The sequence below is a fragment of the Pinus tabuliformis genome, chromosome 9 (assembly GCF_031772625.1).
Source record: "Pinus tabuliformis cultivar Carrire ecotype Pingquan chromosome 9, CPIR1, whole genome shotgun sequence".
NCBI classification, from domain to species: domain Eukaryota; kingdom Viridiplantae; phylum Streptophyta; class Pinopsida; order Pinales; family Pinaceae; genus Pinus; species Pinus tabuliformis.
This window is the reverse complement of record NC_142307.1, coordinates 1,926,252,802-1,926,273,400: the sequence shown is the minus strand read 5'-3', so window position 1 is coordinate 1,926,273,400 and position 20,599 is coordinate 1,926,252,802. Positions and strand designations below refer to the sequence as shown.

Here is a 20,599-nt window from a genome sequence, read left to right as displayed (position 1 = left end):
TTGTGAAAAATGGATCAGTTGATGTAAGAGGGGTTAGTTGCTTCCTTCCAATAACATCTTTAAAAATTAGGGAAGGTAGGATCCTTCTGCAGGCTGGCGCCTGCGCACTAGCAAAAGACTGCACAGTGTAAAATGGTAAAATATTTCTCTTTAATATTAAGATGAAAAACAATACAAACAAGACACAGTAGCAATGGTTTTCTTGCACATTGGGTTTCCACCTAAAATCATGGTTTTCATATATGGTTGGTATGCTTGATTATTTACACACTTTTATTCTTGATGTTTCTCATGGTTCATTAAATAATCTAAATGAAATAATGATTTAATGATAACTGTGAATTGAAAGAACACGTTAAAGGAAGTATAATTTTGGAAATAAATATTGATTCACCCCCTCTCAGTGTTTCTAACATGACCAAGACCCAAAAACTAGTTGAATAATTAGTTTCTAAAATTCTAATCACCTTTGAGTACTTGTCTTTGATCATGCACAATATATGCTATGATAAGACCACCACGAGGTTGTAAGTGATGAGTTATGTGTGTGAAATAAGAAGAGCAATAATAAATGGAAGTTCTAGGCGAACATGTTAGGAGTTGGACCTACATGAGTCCTAATATTACACCAAACTATAATGGATGCCCTTGCTCACTCTGTCACCGAGCGAGAGGTAGAAAAATTGAGATTGAACACAAAAGTAACTAAACATGAATAAGATTTTAGTTGTACACCCTTTCTCATGATCCCTATTTTTATCCAAGCACCCAAAATTGTAGGAATACCTATACCCACCACACCCCAAAATGTGGGAAAATAAGTATAGCTAGTAACAAGTATTAGATCCTATGTTGCATTGAACGTAAATAAGTGACCTGAAATTATTGAAGAAGCATGGGAGATTTATCTACATTTGAGAAACTTGTCTCAAAGAATTTTTTCATTCACTAAATATATAAAGAAATATCTTGAACATGAAAAACAATTTGGTGATAATTATTTTTCTACCCTTGTAAATAAAATCTATAATTCGAGCGATTTTCAAAGAACCTGGTGAGGCCTCTTTGGAGGAAAAAGGATTAAATAGTTCAAGAAACATTGTTCTACAATAATAAAAAGGTTATAATATCCTATCATAGAGTGCTCCAGTATTGATGAATTTAGGATTAATGCATTCCTCAAATCCATTAATTTTTTTTGAAGATTTATAAGGTCTAGAAATGATTAGGGATTCAATGTTGATCCTTAAAGATGTATTACAAGAAGAATTGGATATCAATAAAGTGATATTGGGTGCTAACTTTGAGAAATTATCTGATTTTCCAAAAGTTCAAATCAAGAAATGGTTGGTCATGTTTGGTAATGACAACGCAAGTGAATTGTCTACGACAGAGCCATTGCAGTTAAATGCACGAGACCTACAGGAAGAAATATTTGCATTAATAGTTAAACAAAATATAATGGTCTTGTGGATGAATTATTACATTCAAGAGTGGCTTAAAAGTCACTAAATGAAATTGTTAATCCCGAGTAACTGCCTAAGAGATCAGACTAATGAGATTTTGAAAGCCACATATATATAAGCTTCTACAACAACTATAAGGAAATCATAATTTCATTCCTTCATCATCCTTTTGCAATTTTTTGAGTGTTATTTATTTAGTTTTCAAACAATTCCCCACTTTTTTCCCAACCTTTGATCATCCATATGTATAAATTATCTCATATGTTTCTAAAGTTGATCCTTGACTATAGTTTTTTTTTGCTCTCCTATGTACCCTTATGTTAATTAGTCTATGGTAGCCTCATCCCAATCCCTTAGGGACAAACACCTTTGCATTTGCATTAAGTATCATGTTTTTTTGAAGTACTTTATGAACTTAACTTTATTCATAACTTGTTAATCATAAACTTATTTTTTCCCTCTTGTATATGATTTCTTCTAGTAAAGCATATCGTTTGGGGATATGATACTTTTAAATAAGTAGTAGCAATATTGTGAATGTTTTCTTGTGTTCCTATCAATTTAAATTCTCGCAATCATTGTACATATGTTCAAATATCATCACTATATTCCCTTATTATGTCTATAAATTTCATTTCAAATATGTCCCTTGTTATACGTGAATGGATGAATGCAATGGAGTGAATTTTGAAAAATATATTTATTTTTTCTTCATTATTTTATTTTGTTTTGAAAAAACATATTCCACTCTTAAGTGCATGTGCATAACGTTTACATTTTCATATTTCACTCACTTGAATATTTGAGTGTGTGTGAAAAGAGGAGTCTCATCTCTATAAAAATAGAGAGGGGACTTGGAAACAAGCCCAAAGAGGTTAACTCTTTTCTATTATAGGAAAATATATCAAGAAGTAGATAAAAATTAGGGAAAATTAGAGTCATTTATTAGAATAAAATTATGAAGACAAAAGAGAATTTAATAATTAAACTTTCATATTAAAGTATAGAAAGAATTGTATTTGAGAATAATTAAGAATTAAAAAAAATATAGATATTAATTATAAATTTTGAAAAATAGTATTAAGTTTTTGAATTAAATATTGGAGTATTATTTCAAAACAAATAAGTGAAGAATTAGATATTAGTAAAATATTTGGAATTAAAGATTACCACATATAAATAATGATTAAAAAAAATGTTGAGATAGAATCAAAAAGAAATTGAAATAATAAAACATCTTAATAATTAATAATTTTAATTGTGCAAATGACTGTAAAATTGAAATGTCCAAAAGAACCATAGTAAGTCATTCATCATTTCAACAATTAAACCCCTCAATCCCCCACTCCTAGGGCCTTACGTTGATTTCCCCTTCTCCTCACTTTTAATATCATTAAGCCTTTTTTTTTTTTTTTTTTTCTCAGTATTTTCATGTTAGCCTTTTTAATCTTCTTTTTCATGATTTGATGCCTCCTTACACATTTTCTTGTTGCTTGTTTTCATTCTATGCAATCTCATCTCTTGATTTCATTCAAGTATTTTGTTGTGACCCTTTTATATTCTTTAATCATCAATTCAAAATCTTATATTAAAATAATACTCCAATCTCTAATTCAAAGCTTAATATTATTTTTCTAAATATATAATTAAAATATATATATATTTTTTAATTTTTAATTATTTTCAAATACAATTTTCCATATACTTTATTATTAAAATTTAATTTTTAAATTTTCTTCTATCTCTATGATTTAACTCTAAAAGCTTATTTTAATTTCCTTTCTCTTTTCATGTCATTCTCACTTTTTTGGTTTCTCTCATATTATAATGAGAGTTTGAGTACTTCTTTTTAACCAATCATTATCTCCTTTTATCTCAAAAGATTTAATAATTTATTTATCTTGTAAGTCAAAAAAAAATATTTTCCTTTAATTACTTTACTTTATTTTACCTGGGGCTAAAATTAATATTTTTTTTTTTTTAATTTGAGTCAGCTTAAAATTTAGAGCCAATAAATATTATCTTTTACAACAAATTGATTTAATCGCTACCCAGTTAGTTAAAACTTATTTATAACTAGCACAACCATATTTATCAATGTGGTTGATATACACCGATAGACATACATGAAACATATATACAAGCACATTTTCCAATGTGGTGGACCACATTAATAATTATTATGGATATTTTTTTAAACACCAACTATTTATGATTATTAATACACACACACACACACATATATATATATTTATTAGATTACCATTATATTATGATAATAATATAATAATATAATTATTATTATATTATCATAATAATGATATAAAATTATAAAAATAATAATAACAATTATATTGTAATAATAAATATACAATAAAATATATTTATTATTATAATAATAATATAATAAATATTATAATAAGAATAACTAATATTATTATATCACTTTTTATTGACGACGACGACGACGACGACGACGACGACGACGACGACGACGACGACGACGACGACGACGACGAGCTTGGAGAGAAGCCTCCCGAGCTCACTATAATTTTGACATTGTAAAAGACTAGGAAGGTCAGTATTGTAACAAAGATTATGAAACTGAGATCTAATGTGGTTGTATGTGGGGCACTCTAAGAGGAAGTGGTTTTCATCCTTGATGTTCCTATTCTCACATAGATGGCAGATCCTTTCCATCCATGGTGTTTTAGGAACCGCCCAAAGACCTGTTTCACTATGGAGCTCATGAGAATTCATTTAATCTTTGCTATATTAATTTTCTTCTTTGAGCTAGTTAAAATAGAGAGATACTTTTGATCTTCTAGGGTGGGGTTGATGACCTTCTTATAATAACTTAATTTTCTTTTCGCTGCTAAATATTTCTCACACCACATTTTTTCTTTGAACTTAGAAGTAACAATATCTTTAATGTTATTAATGTTTTGCAATGCATCATTATCGTTGATCTCCCAATAGTTTAACGAGGCCCTTGTGTCTTTATGCCACCCCCGTTTAAGCCTTAGGTGGTTTTGGCTAGAATTTAATGCTAGCTTAGGAAGTCTATGCTCACCTATGTTATTGAGTTTGTGCTTGTACAACAGAATTCTATTCATAGCTAGGCTTTCAATAGGGGAAATACCTGCTTCTATAATGAGAATAGGATAGGGTGTATTACTTTTAATTTTCAGGTTATATGTTATAAAACGCTTCTGGATTTGCTCAATAATATAAAATAATAACAATAATAATCACAATTATATTGAATAATAATAATAATTATAATAATAATAATAATAATAATAATAACAACAACAACAACAACAACTGTGATCCAATAATAATTAGAATTGTGATAAGGGAATTATGATGTGTAATTTTTTAGAGAGAAACTATTTATCATTATTAATAACTATATAGATAATAACAACGATATTATTATGTATTTATATATTTATGATTATTATATTAATATTATTATAATAATATAAACTCTAATAATAATAATAATAATAATAATAATTATTATTATTATTATTATTATTATTATTATTAGGCTTTATTAATTCAACCATGTTTATTTTAGTATTTTTAATATTTATCTTAGGGTTTGTATACATTGGGTTTATAATATTAGTCCTTTTTGTTTAATATTATTCCCTCGGGTTCATAATCCCTTGGGATATATATATATATATATATATATATATATATATAAGCACCCACAGGGGATTTGAACCAGTGACCTATCACAAGGAGTGCCTTAACAGTGCACCCATTTACCATCAATCCAAAGCCCCATGGGCTCCTTGGGATTTAATATTAATCCCTTGGTTAATGATAATATAATAATATTATTATCATATATAATAATAATATTATATTATTATTAACCAAGGGATTAATACTAAAATCCCAAGGGATTATGAACCCGAGGGAATAATATTAAACAAAAGGGACTAATATTATAAACCCAAGGAACTAATAAACCCAACCATTTAATATTATAAACCCAAGGAATTAGTGAACCCAATGGATAAATATTAAAAACCTAAGGGATCAAGAAGCACAAGGGATTGATATTACAAACACAAGAGATTAATAAAGTTGACCATGATTGATATTATAAACCCAAGTTAATAATAAACCCAAAGGATTAATACTAAAACCCCAAGGGATTATGAACTCAAGGAAATAATATTAAACCCAAGGGACTAATATTATAAACCCAAAATTGGTAAACCCTAATATAAATATTAGAAAGACTAAAATAAACATGGTTTATTTTCATGGTGAGACAATTATTGTCACAATGTGACATTCAACCATGGCTAACCATGGATAGCTATGATAGTCAATGGTTGACCATGATTGATATTATAAACCTAAGGGAATAATAAACCCGAGAGATTAATACTAAAACTGATGTAGGAGCATCCAACTCAACAATTTCATTGTATTCTAGTTAACTTAAGGGGTCTTGTGTTTTCAAGGAAGATGGATTCCTATGTATCAAATTAATGTAATTATTAATGTTTTGAGTGATTGGAATAGGAATTAATTAGATATTGGGAGGATATTTGTAAATTCTCTCAAATGTAGGAGAACATGAGTGATGATGAGTGATTAGTGAGGATTGAGAGATTTGGAAATCAATTGTAAATCTTAGATTAGAAATTGGTTGGTTTGTGGAACCAGAGAGGATTCTTAGGGATCAATGGAGTCAAAAGTGGACTTAGAGGATATTCGGGATTTAGTTCAGCAGATTAAGGATCTGAACCAGAATTGATTAACAAAACCTTTTGTATAAATGTAAGCCTAAAAGGCATAGAGAGAGTAAGTTAGTTAGAGTGAGAATTAGACTTCAGAGATTAGATAGGATTTGAATGTAAGCCTGTGGGCAGGAAAGGAAAGGCCACTAATATATAAGATCGGGTCGAGAAGGAATTCATTGTGTAAATATTTATTTATTAATACAAAAGTGCAATTTCTGAGTTTGTGTGGTGTATATTGAGTAATTGAATTATAAACTGTGTGTGGATTAGAGTAATTCTACATAGCATAAGTGTGTAGGGAATTCAAAAAGGAATCTAAGAGAGAGGACAATGCTAAGAGGAGTACTACGATGATCAGACAGTGTTGGAGTCTGATTGAATAACCAAATCAAAGCTCAGGAGTGGTAGCGTTTAAATAATATGAAGAACAAATTTCAGGAAGGAATCAAGCAGAAGAGCAATCGAAGATCGGAATCAGTGGAAGGAGGAAGTAATGAAGCAATAGTGCACAGGAACCATTGGATCAGTCGAATCGATGAACAGGATTAATGGAAGATGAGCGACAAAGATCTTGTCGCAGGAGATTAAGTTAATAGATGGATGGATCACATCAAGGCACATGTCGACAAAAGGGTGGAAAATGTGTAGAATGATGGAGCAGTCTTCGTTGGTGTTAAGTGATATCTCACGTGCCCTAAAAGATTTAAGTGGTATTCTAAAATTTCATGCAATTACCCTTAGCGGCCAACATGTAGCATGAGAAAACTACTTTTCTCATGCGCTCTCAACCTGATATCGATCGTGCAAGAATCTGTGTGAGATTGCACAATAGTCATTCGATTCGATGGGTCACATCGATGGTAGAGATTGTCTGGGCTAGTTGGAAAGCAGACGACAAGATAGTTGTTGGATAGGATGAGACAGATCAATGGTGGAGATTTAATGCACTAGAGAAAGCATCAATATATGTGCAAAAGGTTGAAGAATGGCGAAAAGGTAAGGTTTAAGTGTTGGTTATGAAATATTGCTATTATATGAGATTTATAATAGAAATAAGGGGATTAATGTATTATGGCTTAAAGTTTGAGTTTTAACCAGAGTCTAAAGACCAGGGAATGGTTGATAAGTGTGGGAGGTGAAAGTAAAGCAAATTCAAAACTTGTGGGATAGTTAAATGAAATGCTTCCGCATAGAGTTTATTAAAGGAGCCTTAAACCTTGACTTGTGAAGCTTTTACCAAGTAAGGAATTTTGGAATTCCTCAGACATAGTGTGACATGCAATTTTACTTGCATAGTGTGGGTATGTGTGGCTTAGGTTGCATCATTTGATATCATAGGAGAACAAGGTAATTCTACATGTAAGAATTCTTTTAGAAAAATTAGAATAGAGTTATGTTTTGAAGGTGTGTATGTAGGAAAGAGGAGGTCAGAGTTTAAATCTGACAAATAGTAAGCTCACAGAGATAAAGTGTAACAAAATTTGCAGATGCAAAGGAAACAGAGAACAATCCACTCAAAGTGTAGGTGAACGGTAGCATAAGATCATGTAGAGGTCTTGAAGGTAGCGGCATAAGAAGGTGAGAAAATTGCAACAAGCTAGAGCAAGGAGTGCTCATATGGTTCTAGAGGAGAGAACTAGAGAGATGCCAAAAGACTGAGCTCAGAGGAGAGAAGCTTAGTGAGGAATCATGTAGCAAGGGGGACTTGTTACTGTAGAGGTTTTGTTGCAACTCATGGAAAGATCATAAAGGAAATTCCATAGAGGATGTGGGCAGAATTGCTAAGGGATGTAGAAAGCTGGTAAGAACTAGTATTTCATTTAGATTGAAATACAAGAGGATAGTTGTGTTCTTAAAAGGTGCAGATGAGATGAGTTGAAGCTAGAAGGAATAGAGAGAAGTGCTCAAAGAGGTTCGAGAGAATAGAGAACCAATTGCTTTCGAAAAGACCAAGTACATAGGAGAGCTTGGTGAGGTAGGTGACAATAGGGAGGACTTGTTGTTGTAGAGGCTTTAATACAGTTCATAGTAAGTGAGTGAGGAACTCATGAAGATAGAGGAGAAAATGACTACCAATAGTCATAACAGAGATAACATAGGTTCTTAGGAAGACCACAGTAGAAGAAAAGTGAAGAAGGAGGATGCCAAGGCAAATGGCCTACAGAGACAATTAAGTGAAGAAGAATATGAGAAAGAGAAGGCTGATATTGCAATTCATCTTGAGTTATTGATGGAGATGTTGCATATGAATAAGGATGACCACAAGCATGGTTGTGTCATGAGGAAGAAAGTAAAGTGGCAGAGGCTGCAAGAGAAGAGAAATCAACAGGTGAATATGCAGTTAGCAAAAGAGCTGATGAAGCTTGAACATGTAATGAATGATAAGTTGAAGTCCGAAGAACTCAAAGAAGCTAAGTCGAGAATGGAAGTTTCCATTTGTGAAGAAAAATAGGGTGAAGTTCTAGGTGAAGATGAAGACTGGAGATCTGTGGAAGATCTTATGAATTATTATGAGAATTCAAGACAACACAGAGATATGATGATTGAAGCATCAAGTGAGACCACAAGGTATTATGTTTTTAAAACTGATAATTTGTGTATGATTGTAGGTATTGCAGGAGAAAAGAAACTTTGTGAAGATGTCTTTATGATGGATGAAGATCTTGAAGTAAAAGGTGACAAAGAAAATTTCTCAGAAGAGGAAGAATTTGACTAGTTACAACATAAAGAGTCTATGGATGAGTTACTTAATGAGAGAAGATAGTCATTTCAATTTTTCATAGAGATGGAAGATTAGGATCTTATTGTGATGAAGAACAAAGGAATATTGTCTCACAGAGGTAATCTAATGAATTTTATTAATGTTATTGATGAAGAACAAATGAAGGAGAATATTAATGCAAATGATGGGGCAAGGATAGCTCTTGAAGAAGGTTTATAGAGAGACAACATGGCAAAGTGTATTGAAGAAGAAGGGGAGGCAGATTTGTCTTAAGACAAAGAAAAGAAAATCACAGAATTGAAGAAAGAAGAAGACTATGCAAAAGATTTAGCAATGGGAGAAAGGATATCTGATGATTTGTCAATAACAAAGGAATGTATGGAAAATTGTGTAAAATTTCCAAATTATACTCCAATTGAAATTATTGAGTTATATGGAAAATTAGACTTTCAAAGAAGAAAGTTGGAAAAGGAGAGGATGTATAGTCAGGATAAATTGCTAAAAAAGGAAGACAAAGAAATTGTCGTGAAAGACATTTATAAGGAAAAGAGAATGGGAATGAAAGTTCAGCAAATTGACATTACAAAAGGAGGAGTTCATTATTGTGAACTAGAGCGAGGAGATATCATTGAAACAGATGATATGAAGGAGAGTTTAAATCAACACACTGATGTGTTGACAAAGGAATTGAAGGAAAACTCAGATAAGAATACTAAGATGTTGCCAAAAAGGGAAAAGGTAATGAGGGCTTATATTTTTAATTTTGATAATTATTTTATGATTATAGGATTTGATGAAAATGAGATAGACATGTTTCAAGTTGAAGAGTCAATTTTAAAACTGAAGAAGACTAGAAGTTGCCAGAACAAACATACTGATGAGGAATATGAAAAGCATGAAGATACCGTGCTTGAAAAAGTTAAACTGATTGTCAGAATGAGTCAAGGAAGTGAAGGACAATTACTGAGGGTTGTAAAGGAAGAGAAAGGAAAAGATGCTAGAATTGATGAATAACATAGTGATGTATTTGAGATCAATAAAGTACAAGGGGAATTGGAAGGTGATTTATTTTTTGCAAGTAAATTTACAGGTATTTAACAAAGGTTGTTTGGAAAGCAACAAGAGGGTAAGGATGAAAGGAGATAGTAAGAATCCCACAACTTCAAAGAGAAGATAGTAAAAAATAGTTTCAAGATGAGTGGACAGAGTACAATGACAAATGGCAAATTAATTATTAGTCAAAAGATAAATTGGACATAGAGATTGAAAGAATAATAATATTGATGATGAAGGTGCCTTATAAGAAAGCGACTGTAATAATGGCAAGCATCGGCAAGAGAAAGACAGTAGCAGACTGTGAAAGCATAACTAGTGGGACAAAGAAACATAAAGTGTTAAGGCCTGGAGAATAGCAACAAACAACAACACCACCAAAGACAAATTATAGAACCAAGTATGGGATCCAGGAGGACAAAGGTCGAAAGCACATGATCAGGAGATCATGATTGTTTTTACCTTGGGAGTCTGATGTAGGAGCATCCAGCTCAGCAATTTCATTGTATTCTAGTTAACTTAAGGGGTCTCGTGTTTTCGAGGAAGTTGGATTCCTATATATCAAATTAGTGTAATTATTAATGTTTTGAGTGATTGGAATAGGGATTAATTAGATATTGTGCGGATATTTGTAAATGTTCTCGAATGTAGGAGAACATGAGTGATTATGAGTGATTAGTGATGATTGAGAGATTTGGAAATCAATTGTAAATCTTAGATTAGAAATTGGTTTCATGGTTTGTGGAACTAGAGAGGATTCTTAGGGATCAGTGGAGTCAAAAGTGGACTTAGAGGATATTCGAGATTTAAATCAACAGATTAAGGATCTAAACTAGAATTGGTTAACAGAAACTTTTGTATAAATGTAAGCCTAAAAGGTTTAGAGAGAGTCAGTTTGTTAGAGTGAGAATTAGATTTTTGTGATTAGATATGGTTTGATTGTAAGCCTGAGGGTAGGAAAGGAAAGGTCACTGATATAGAAGATCAGGCCGATAAGGAATTCATTACGTAGATATTTATTTATTAATATAGAAGTGCAATTTCTGAGTTTGTTTAGTGTGTACTGAGTAATTGAACTATAAACTATGTGTATATTAGAGTAATTCTGCATAACATAAGTGTGTAGGGAATTCAAAAGGAATCCGAGAGAGAGGAAAATGCTCAGAGGAGTATTGTGATGATCAGACAGTGTTGGAGTTTGATTGAATAGCCAAATAAATGCTCAAGAGTGGCAGCATTTAAATAATACGCAGAACAAAGTTTAGGAAGGAATCAAGCACAAGAGCAATCAAAGAACGGAATTAGTGAAAGGAAGAAGTAATGAAGCAATAGTGCACATGAACCATTGGATAAGTCAAATCAATGGACATGATTAATTGAAGATGAGTGGAAGAGATCTTATTGCAAGAGATTAAGTTAACAGATGGATGGATCACATCAAGGCACGTGTCGACAGAAGGGTGGAAAACATGCAAAATGATGGAGCAGTCTTCGTAGGTGGTAAGCAGTATCTCGCGCGCCCTAAAAGCTGTAAGTGGTATTCTAAAATTTCACGCGGTTACACTTAGCGGTCGACACGTAGCATGAGAAAACTACCTTTTTCACATGCTCTCGACCTGATATCAGTCATGCAAGAATCTGCGCGAGATTACACAATAGTCATTCGATTGGATGGATCACATTGATGGTGGAGATTGTCGGGGCTAGTTTCCAAGCGGACAACATGATAGTCGTTGGATCTGACGAGATAGATCAACGGTAGACATTTAATGCACTAGAGAAAGCATCGATATACATGGAAAAGGTTGAAGAATGGTAGAAAGTTAAGGTTTAAGTGTGGGTTATGAAATATTTCTATTATATGGGATTTATAATATAAATAAGGGGATTAATGTATTATGGCTTAAAGTTTTATTTTTAACCAAAGTCTAAAGACCAGGGTATGGTTGACAAGTGCCAGAGGTGAAAATAACCCAAAGTCGAAACCTATGGGATAGTTAAATGAAATGTTTCCACATAGAGTTTATTGAAGGATCCTTAAACCTTGACTTGTAAAGGTTTTACCAAGAAAGGAATTTCAGAATTCCTGGGACATAGTGTGACATGCAATTTTATTTGCATACTGTGGGTATGTGCAGCTTAGGTTGCATCAAAAACCCCAAGTGATTATGAATCCCAAGGAATAATATTAAACCCAAGGGACTAATATTATGAACCCAACGTATATAAACCCTAAGATAAATATTATAAACACTAAAATAAACATGACTGGCCATCATTGGTTTTCATATTGAGACAATCATCATCACAATTCCATGTTGGACCATGGTTGACTATGATTAACTTCATAATAAACCATGGTTGACTACGGAATAATAAACCCAAGTGATTGATATTAGAAACCCCAAGGAACATTAAACCCAAGGGATTAATACTAAAACCCAAAGGAATTATGAACCTAAGGGAATAATATTAAACTAAAGGGGCTAATATTAAAAAACCAAGGTATATAAATCCTAAGTGGGGATAATTCGTTTCATAATGTGAGATCATAAAATAATTGAACATACTTGGTTATGGTTCACCATGATTGATATTATAAACCAGGTTATTAATAAACACAAGGGATTGATGTTATGAACCCAAGGGATTACGAACCCAAGGGAATAATATTAAACCCAAGGGACTATTATTAGAAACCCAACATTTGTAAACCCAAATATAGATATTACAAACACTAAAATAAATATGGTTTATTTTCATGGTGAGACAATCTTTGTCAAAATGCGACATTAAACCATGGTTGACCATGGTTGGCTATGATTGAAAATGGTTGAAAATCATTGATATTATAAACCTAAGGGAATAATAAACCCCAAGGGATTGATATTATAAACCCAGAGGAATTATAAAACTAATGGATTAATACTAAAACCCCAAGGGATTATGAACCCAAGGGAATAATATTAAACCCATGTGACTAATATTATAAACCCGACATTGGTAAAGCCAAATATAAATACTAAAAACACTAAAATAAACATGGTTGATTTTGATGGTGAGTCAATCCTTGTCACAATTCGGTATTCAAACATGGTTGATGATGGTTTCCTATGATTGAGAATAGTTGACCATGCTTGATATTATAAAACTAAGGGAATAATAAACCCAAACCCAACATTCATAAACCCAAATATAAATATTACATATAGTAAAATAAACATGGTTTATTTTCATGGTGAGACAATCCTTGTCACAATGTGACATTCAACCATGGTTGACCATAGTTCACTATGATTGAAAATGAATGACCATTATCAATATTATAAACCTAAGGGATTGATATTAAAAAGCCAAAGAAATAATAAACCCAACAGATTAATACTAAAACCCCAATGGATTATGAACCTAAGGGAATAATAATAAACCCAAGGGACTAATATTATAAACCCAACGTATATAAACCCTAAGATAAATATTATAAACACTAAAATAAACATCATTGACCATTGTTGATTTTCATATTGAGACAATCCTTATCACAATTTCATGCTGGACCATGGTTGACTGAGGAATAATAAACCCAAGCGATTGATATTATAAACCTAAAGAACAATAAACCCAATGGATTAATACTAAAATCCCAAGGGATTATGAACCTGGGGGAATAATATTAAACAAAAGGGACTAATATTATAAACCCAAGGTATAAAAACACTAAGATAAATATTAAAAATACTAAAATAAACATTGTTGAATTAATAAACCCTAAGAATTAAAATTTTAAACTGAAGGGATTAATAAACCAAATGGATTATTAATATTATAAACGCAAGGAGCAATAAACCCAAGGGATTAATACTAAATCCACAATGGATTATGAACCTAAGGGGATAATATTAAAGCGAGGGGACTAATATTATAAAACCAAGGTATATAACCCTAAGTGGAGATACTTTTTTCATAATACGAGATTGAACCATGATTGACCACAGTTGACCATGGCTAGTTATGGTTGACCATGATTGATATTATAAACCCAGGTTAATAATAAACCCAAGAAATTGATATTATGAACCTGTGGGAAACATAAACCCTAGGGATTAATACTAAAACTCAAGGGATTATGACCCCAAGGGAATAATATTAAACCCAAGGGACTAATATTAAAAACCCAACATTGGTAAACCGAGATATAAGTATTACAAACACTAAAATAAATAAGGTTTATTTTCATGGTCAGACAATCCTTGTCACAATGCGACATTTGACCATGGTTGACCATGGTTGGCTATAATTGACAATGGTTGACCATCATTGATATTATAAACCTAAGGGAATAATAAACCCAAGGAATTGATATTATAAACCAAAAGGAACAATAAACACAAAGGATTAATACTAAAACTCCAAGGGATTGGGAACCCAAGGGAATACTATTAAACCCAAGGGCCAAATATTATAAACTCAACATTGGTAAACCCAAATATAAATACTACAAACACTAAAATAAACATGGTTTATTTTCATGGTGAGAGAATTTTTGTCACAATGCGACATTCAACAATGGTTGACAATGGTTGATCATCATTGATATTATAAACCTAAGGAAATAATAAACCCAAGGGATTGATAGTATAAACCCAAAGGAATAATAAACCCAAGGGAATAATATTAAACCCATGGGACTAATATTATAAACATAACATTGGTAGACCAAATATAAATATTACAAATGCTAAAACAAACATGGTTTATTTTCATGGTGAGACAATCCTTGTCACAATGCGACATTTAACCATGGTTGACCATTGTTGGCTATGATTGACAATGGTGGACGATGATTGATATTATAAACCGAAGGGAATAATAAACCCAATGGATTAATATGTGAAATCCAAAGGAATAATAAACCGAATGGATGAATACTAAAACCCCTAGGGATTATGAACCTAAGAAGATAATATTAAACCCAAGAGACTAATATTATAAACCCAATGTATATAAACTGTAAGATAAATATTATAAACACTAAAATAAACATGCTTGACCATTGTCGATTTTCATATTGAGACAATCCTTATCACAATTCCATGTTGGACCATGGTCGACATCATAATAAACCATGTTTGACTCGGGAATAATATACCCAAGCGATTGATATTATAAACACAAAGGGACAATAATCTCAAGGGATTAATACTAAAATCCGAAGGGATTATGAACCCAAGGGAATAATATTAAACAAAAGGGACTAATAATATAAACCCAAGGTATACAAACCCTAAAATAAATATTAAAAATACTAAAATAAACATGGTTGAACTAATAAACCCTAAGAATTAATATTTTAATCTCAAAGGATTAACAAACCAAAGAGATTATTAATACTACAAACCAAAGGAACTAATAAATCCAACGTTTAATACTAAAAACCCAACTAGTTAGTGAACCCAAGGGATAAATATTAAAAGCCTAAGGGATCAAAAAGCCCAAGAGATCGATATTACAAACACAAGAGATTAATAATATTGACCATGATTGATATTATAAACCCAACCTAATAGTAAATCCAAGAAATTATTACTGAACGGAATAATATTAAACCCAAGATACTAATATTATAAATCTAATATTGGTAATTTTCTTTTATCTCTATAATTTAACTCTAATAACTTATTTTAATTTTTTTTTTCATGTCTTTCTCACTATTTTTTATTTCTCTCCTCTTATAACAAGAATTTGAGTATTTTTTTTTAACTAATTATTATGTCTTTTCATCCCAAAATATTTATCTGAAAATTTTATTTATCTGGTAAGTCAATTTTTTTTTAATTTCCTTAATTACTTTACTTTATTTTACCTGGGGCTAAAATTAATATTTTATTTTAATTTAAGTCATCTTTAAATTTAGAGCCAATAAAGATCATCCCCCGCAAGAAACTTGATTTAATCGCAACCCGTTGAAACTTATTTATAAATATTTGGTTTGACACTCTTTCACCTTCCTTGCAAGCTTACTCGTTCATTTTCATTGCAACTTCTGAAAATTTGAAAATTCCCATAAATCTACACAACCTATTAAATCTTTTAAATTTGAAAAACATATTTGATTTTAAATACCCCAAAGTTTAAGTTCTCCACGAGGTTAATCTAGCTGTAGTTCCCAATTCAAAAGCAAAGCCATCGCAGGAGAAAAAGCTGTCAAAATCTTTACTCGCCCTTCATAAAAATGATACGTTATATTCCACCTCGTACAAACAACGTTATAGATTATACAGAAATTATTATCTAGGTCAGTTAAATCCTAAATCTTAGAACCAGATTGTGTTAATGCTCCTCCGCACTAGAATCTGTTACACCTCTGCTTTGGTGTCCTGTTTATAACAGCTTTTCCGGGATCCAATTTGTAACCTTGTAGCCAAATGCCCTTTGGCACTCGATTACTTGGCTGCATTCTGCATTCTTTTAGCATTTTATCACGGTCTGCAAGGTCCTTAGCGCAAGGTCCTTAGCCTTTTGAATTTTTAATTGACTTCAATGTCAGTGAAGCTTTTATCACATAATAATGTCAGAAGCTTCTTCTGCAGAATATTTTTGTCAATTTCACTCCTTCCTGCAATCATCTGAAACAACAAAAACTTTGGGATCAATAACTATGCCTTGCTTCTGCTATTGGATATGTCTCACATATTCTCAAAATCAGGTTGAGCTTACATATTTTCAGAATCTGTTATCGAGATAAGTTTAGCAAAAATAACACACATCTTTATTTTATTGCAGATTCTCAAAATATCTTAGAAATATGAGAAAAAAAATCAAACAATTGAACCCTGTGCTTTGCTTATTCCAAAATATTTTCAAAATGCTTAATCGACATAAGTTCAGCATTTCTAACCATTAATGAGTTAAGGAAAATTCACCCACCTCGAGATGAAGATCATAGCAAACTTTATCTTGAGACATGAAAGAAGAAGCATTAAGCACATCAAGTCCCTCCTTTTCCAGCAGGATGAGAAGCCTAGAGAAGAGGAATCCAAGTCTGCAATTGTAGATTGTTATCATTATCTGTGAACGCCCCAGCTCCGCATTTACTGTAACAGTAGGACGATCAGGAGACGCTAGGGACCCTGACGGAGGAGGAGAGTGCATAAAGTCAATCAGACCTTCAGCTTCGGTGTTACTTGCGGATTTTGAAGTCACGGGGGAAGTTTCAGAAATTGATCGTTTGGCGACGGCTAACAACTCATCACGTTCTCTGCTTAGTCTCTCGATTTCGATGCGCAAGTCAGGAATGTACTTCAGGACTTTATTAACGGTGTTTGGAATGCTTAGTTTCCTCTGCAAATGCCAGTTCCATTCAAGACAAAATTTAGCTTCGAGGAAAAAATATAAAAGAATTCTTGGCCGGTTAAATCACAGGAAAAGGACTCCATGGTCCAGTGATCCCATACACAAAATAAAACCTGTGTTTTTCTAGCAAAATCAATACAAAACCATTTACTTATGAACTCGATGGAATGCTGTTGGTGTTATAAGATTTATCAATCGTAAAAAGCGCTCTCGTTTTAGTGGTCCTTGGTCGTATCAACGACAGACCAAAGAAGCCTTGCTGTTTGAGGTGAAACAACTACAGGTGTCTAAAGTAGAACAAGGGTGAGACTACTTGCAAATCAATCCAAACACTAAAATTCTAGAGACTAGTTATTTCTTTATTAGTTTTGTTGAGCATGTTTAACTATGACCTCGCATCTCACTAAACTCACTATATTAGTTCAACTATAAGCACTACTATATTAATTTATCCATATAAAATATATTTCATTAAATTATATTCACTCATAATTTTTTTATCTATACATAAATAGAATTCATTAATTCTTTCTTTTATTATTTTTTTTCTTGCCAGTTTTTTTCAGTTTTTTTCATTGTTTGCAGGTTTAACTACAGCTTCATTTTTTTTTCATTATTTGCAGGTTTAACTACAGCTTCACAAAATCTACTTCAATTCAGTATTAACAAATCCTTGGAAAGACGCCCCTACCAGAAAAGGCCATTTCGCCCCCATATATATTTCAGGGACAAATACGGATTCATAGTTTTGAAATCCATCTCGTCCTCACACTGCGGATAATGATTTCTAACAGGTCTAATGATAAAATTTATTCCATTTTTCTACCATCAACAACAAAATCGTTGAACAATCTGGGAATGATGTAGCAGTGAGCTTTACATCATTAGATCTAATAATAAAATTTATTCCATTTTTCAAAAATCGACAGCAAAATCATTTAACAATCTGGGAAGGATATGGGGGTGAGGTTTACCTTTGGATTTACACTAGGCAGCAACGAGCGTAGCTGGCAGTAGAGTACTTTCAAAGTTCTCCTCCTGGTCCGTTCCCTCAAATTATGAAAAGCCTTCTTTTTGGAAGAATTAATGGGCACCGAATGCTCCTCGGCAGTGGGCGGCATCTCCAAATTGTTGACTGGAACAATCCCCGGGACATCTCCATGATAATATTTTTGACGCTTGAATCCAAACTGACTCGTTCTGTATTCATCAATCACTGGTTGCTGCTGCTGATCAAATTCCCAATACGCAGGCTGCGTTACCTTGATGGGAGCAGGTTGGTGATGAGGTTGCCATGGAGCATGGGGATTAACGAAAGAGCACACATCTAAATCGTTATAGCTTTCAGATTGAGCTCTCGGGAAAAAAGGGAACGTGCTCATCATGAAGGCTACGTTAATACAATTAATGCTTATACTAAAGGCAGCTCACTCCAACTCCAAGTTCTCTTTCCACAAAGAAGGTTGTTATGACTAAATGTTCTCTAATTGAGAGGGTGTCTGGGAGCGAGGCTGCCAATTCCATGCCATCAATGTACTCTTAAATCCCATTAACACTCACCATAGAGCAAATCTTATAGAACCTATCATTATGTCATGGGTGACGTCAGGATAAAACCGTACCAGGTCTCCACTTCCGTCTGGTAATGCCGTGTGTTCGTGACAGATTAACCCGGCGTATCTTTCGCTGAAAACATCGAGAGTCAGATTTGGCATACTTATATCCTATACGTCTATAATTGTATAACTTATTAAAACAGGGGCATATTCATATAGGCAAGCTGTCTGTACAGAGCATATACAGGTATATTATTACTACAGGGGCCACCCTTGAATGGCCAACCCACTTTTTTAATGAAGGCATCTTCCATGCTTCTGAATTTTTAATCCTCTCACGACGTGTCCAAAAATAAAAGAATTGTTATTTTTTTAAATGCCTCAAGCGTGCTGGTTTTTTCCATTGTTTTGGTTGAATGACCGTTCCCTGTTACGTTTCAACTCCCCTACTGATATCAATATATAGATTGTTTATTTGGTCGCGTAAGTTTTCTGACGGCCCTTAAATTTAAAAATTGAGATGTCCAATCTATTTGAATGGTATATAACCGTTAAAATAAAATAAATTTTGACATTTAGCTTTAATGTCAACATTGAATAAAATTTGATATTTAATTTTTAATGATTATCAAAATATTTAAAATAAATAATAATAATATAATAAAATAAATTACTTATAATTTAGTTTTAAATTATATAATATATATTTATTTTTAAATTTTTTATAAATTTAAATTTAATATATATTTAGTTTTGTTTATACAATTTTATATAATCATAATGATAATGCTCTATGTCATTGTGTTGATTTTGTTACATTTTTGGTATATAATAATTAGATTTGACATTTAACATTAATGTCAAAATCGAATAAAATGGTATATACTTGTTAAAATAAAATAAATTTTGACATTTAGCTTTATTGTCAACATTGAATAAGATTTGATATTTAATATTTAATGATTATATATATATTTAATTAAAAGTAAATTTAAAAAAATAAAATTAATTTAATTAATGTCAAAATGGAATAAAATTTGATATTTAATTTTTAATGATTATAAAAATATTTAAAATAAATAATAATAATATAATAAAATAAATTACTCATAATTTAGTTTTAAATTATATAATATATATTTATTTTTAAATTCTTCATAAATTTAAATATAATATATATTTAGTTTTGTTTATACAATTTTATATAATCATAATGATAGATGCTCAATGTCATTGTGTTGATTTTGTGACATTTTTGGTATATAATAATTAGATTTGACATTTAATATTAATGTCAAAATGGAATAAAATTTGACTCATAATTTTTAATAATTTCATTTACATAATTAATTAAAAAATAAAGCAATTTATGTTCATCTATATAACCCAATACAATGTTATAATTCAATGTCATTGTATTGGACATAATGATGGTGGGACACACTAGAGCATCTTTAGCAGCATTTCTTAATAGGTTCTATGTAAAAAGGGGTAACTTATGTCACTGTATTGGATATAATGTGAGGTGAGACACACTAGAGAATTTTTCATAAGGTTTATTGACATATTTTATGTAAAAAAGGAGCTTGTTGGTTATTGAATAATCTCTAAAATCAGTTATACTCCACTCACTCCTTCAAGGTAGATATTTTGTTAAATTAACTTTTTAATTTC

At 31.7% G+C, this 20,599-nt stretch overlaps 1 protein-coding gene across 1 annotated transcript; it reads right to left on the bottom strand.

Moving 5' to 3' along the window:
• Positions 1–16,257: 16,257 nt before the first annotated feature.
• LOC149156662 (transcription factor bHLH36-like) lies at positions 16,258–18,892 on the bottom strand. Its single transcript, XM_089445109.1, has 3 exons — positions 18,344–18,892; positions 16,944–17,357; positions 16,258–16,642 (listed from the first exon to the last, which is right to left on the bottom strand). Exons 1-3 carry the CDS (start codon positions 18,752–18,754, stop codon positions 16,544–16,546), a joined length of 924 nt encoding a protein of 307 aa, XP_089301235.1. The 5' UTR covers positions 18,755–18,892; the 3' UTR covers positions 16,258–16,543.
• Between the last annotated feature and the right edge of the window lie 1,707 nt (positions 18,893–20,599).

Excerpts from the sequence above, each read along its gene's own strand:
- LOC149156662 (XM_089445109.1), bottom strand. The coding sequence starts at position 18,754 with ATGATGAGCACGTTCCCTTTTTTCCCGAGAGCTCAATCTGAAAGCTAT. Across the intron at positions 17,358-18,343 it reads TGCCTAGTGTAAATCCAAAG|AGGAAACTAAGCATTCCAAA; the intron begins GTAAACCTCACC and ends TGGCATTTGCAG. Across the intron at positions 16,643-16,943 it reads GCTATGATCTTCATCTCGAG|ATGATTGCAGGAAGGAGTGA; the intron begins GTGGGTGAATTT and ends TTGTTGTTTCAG.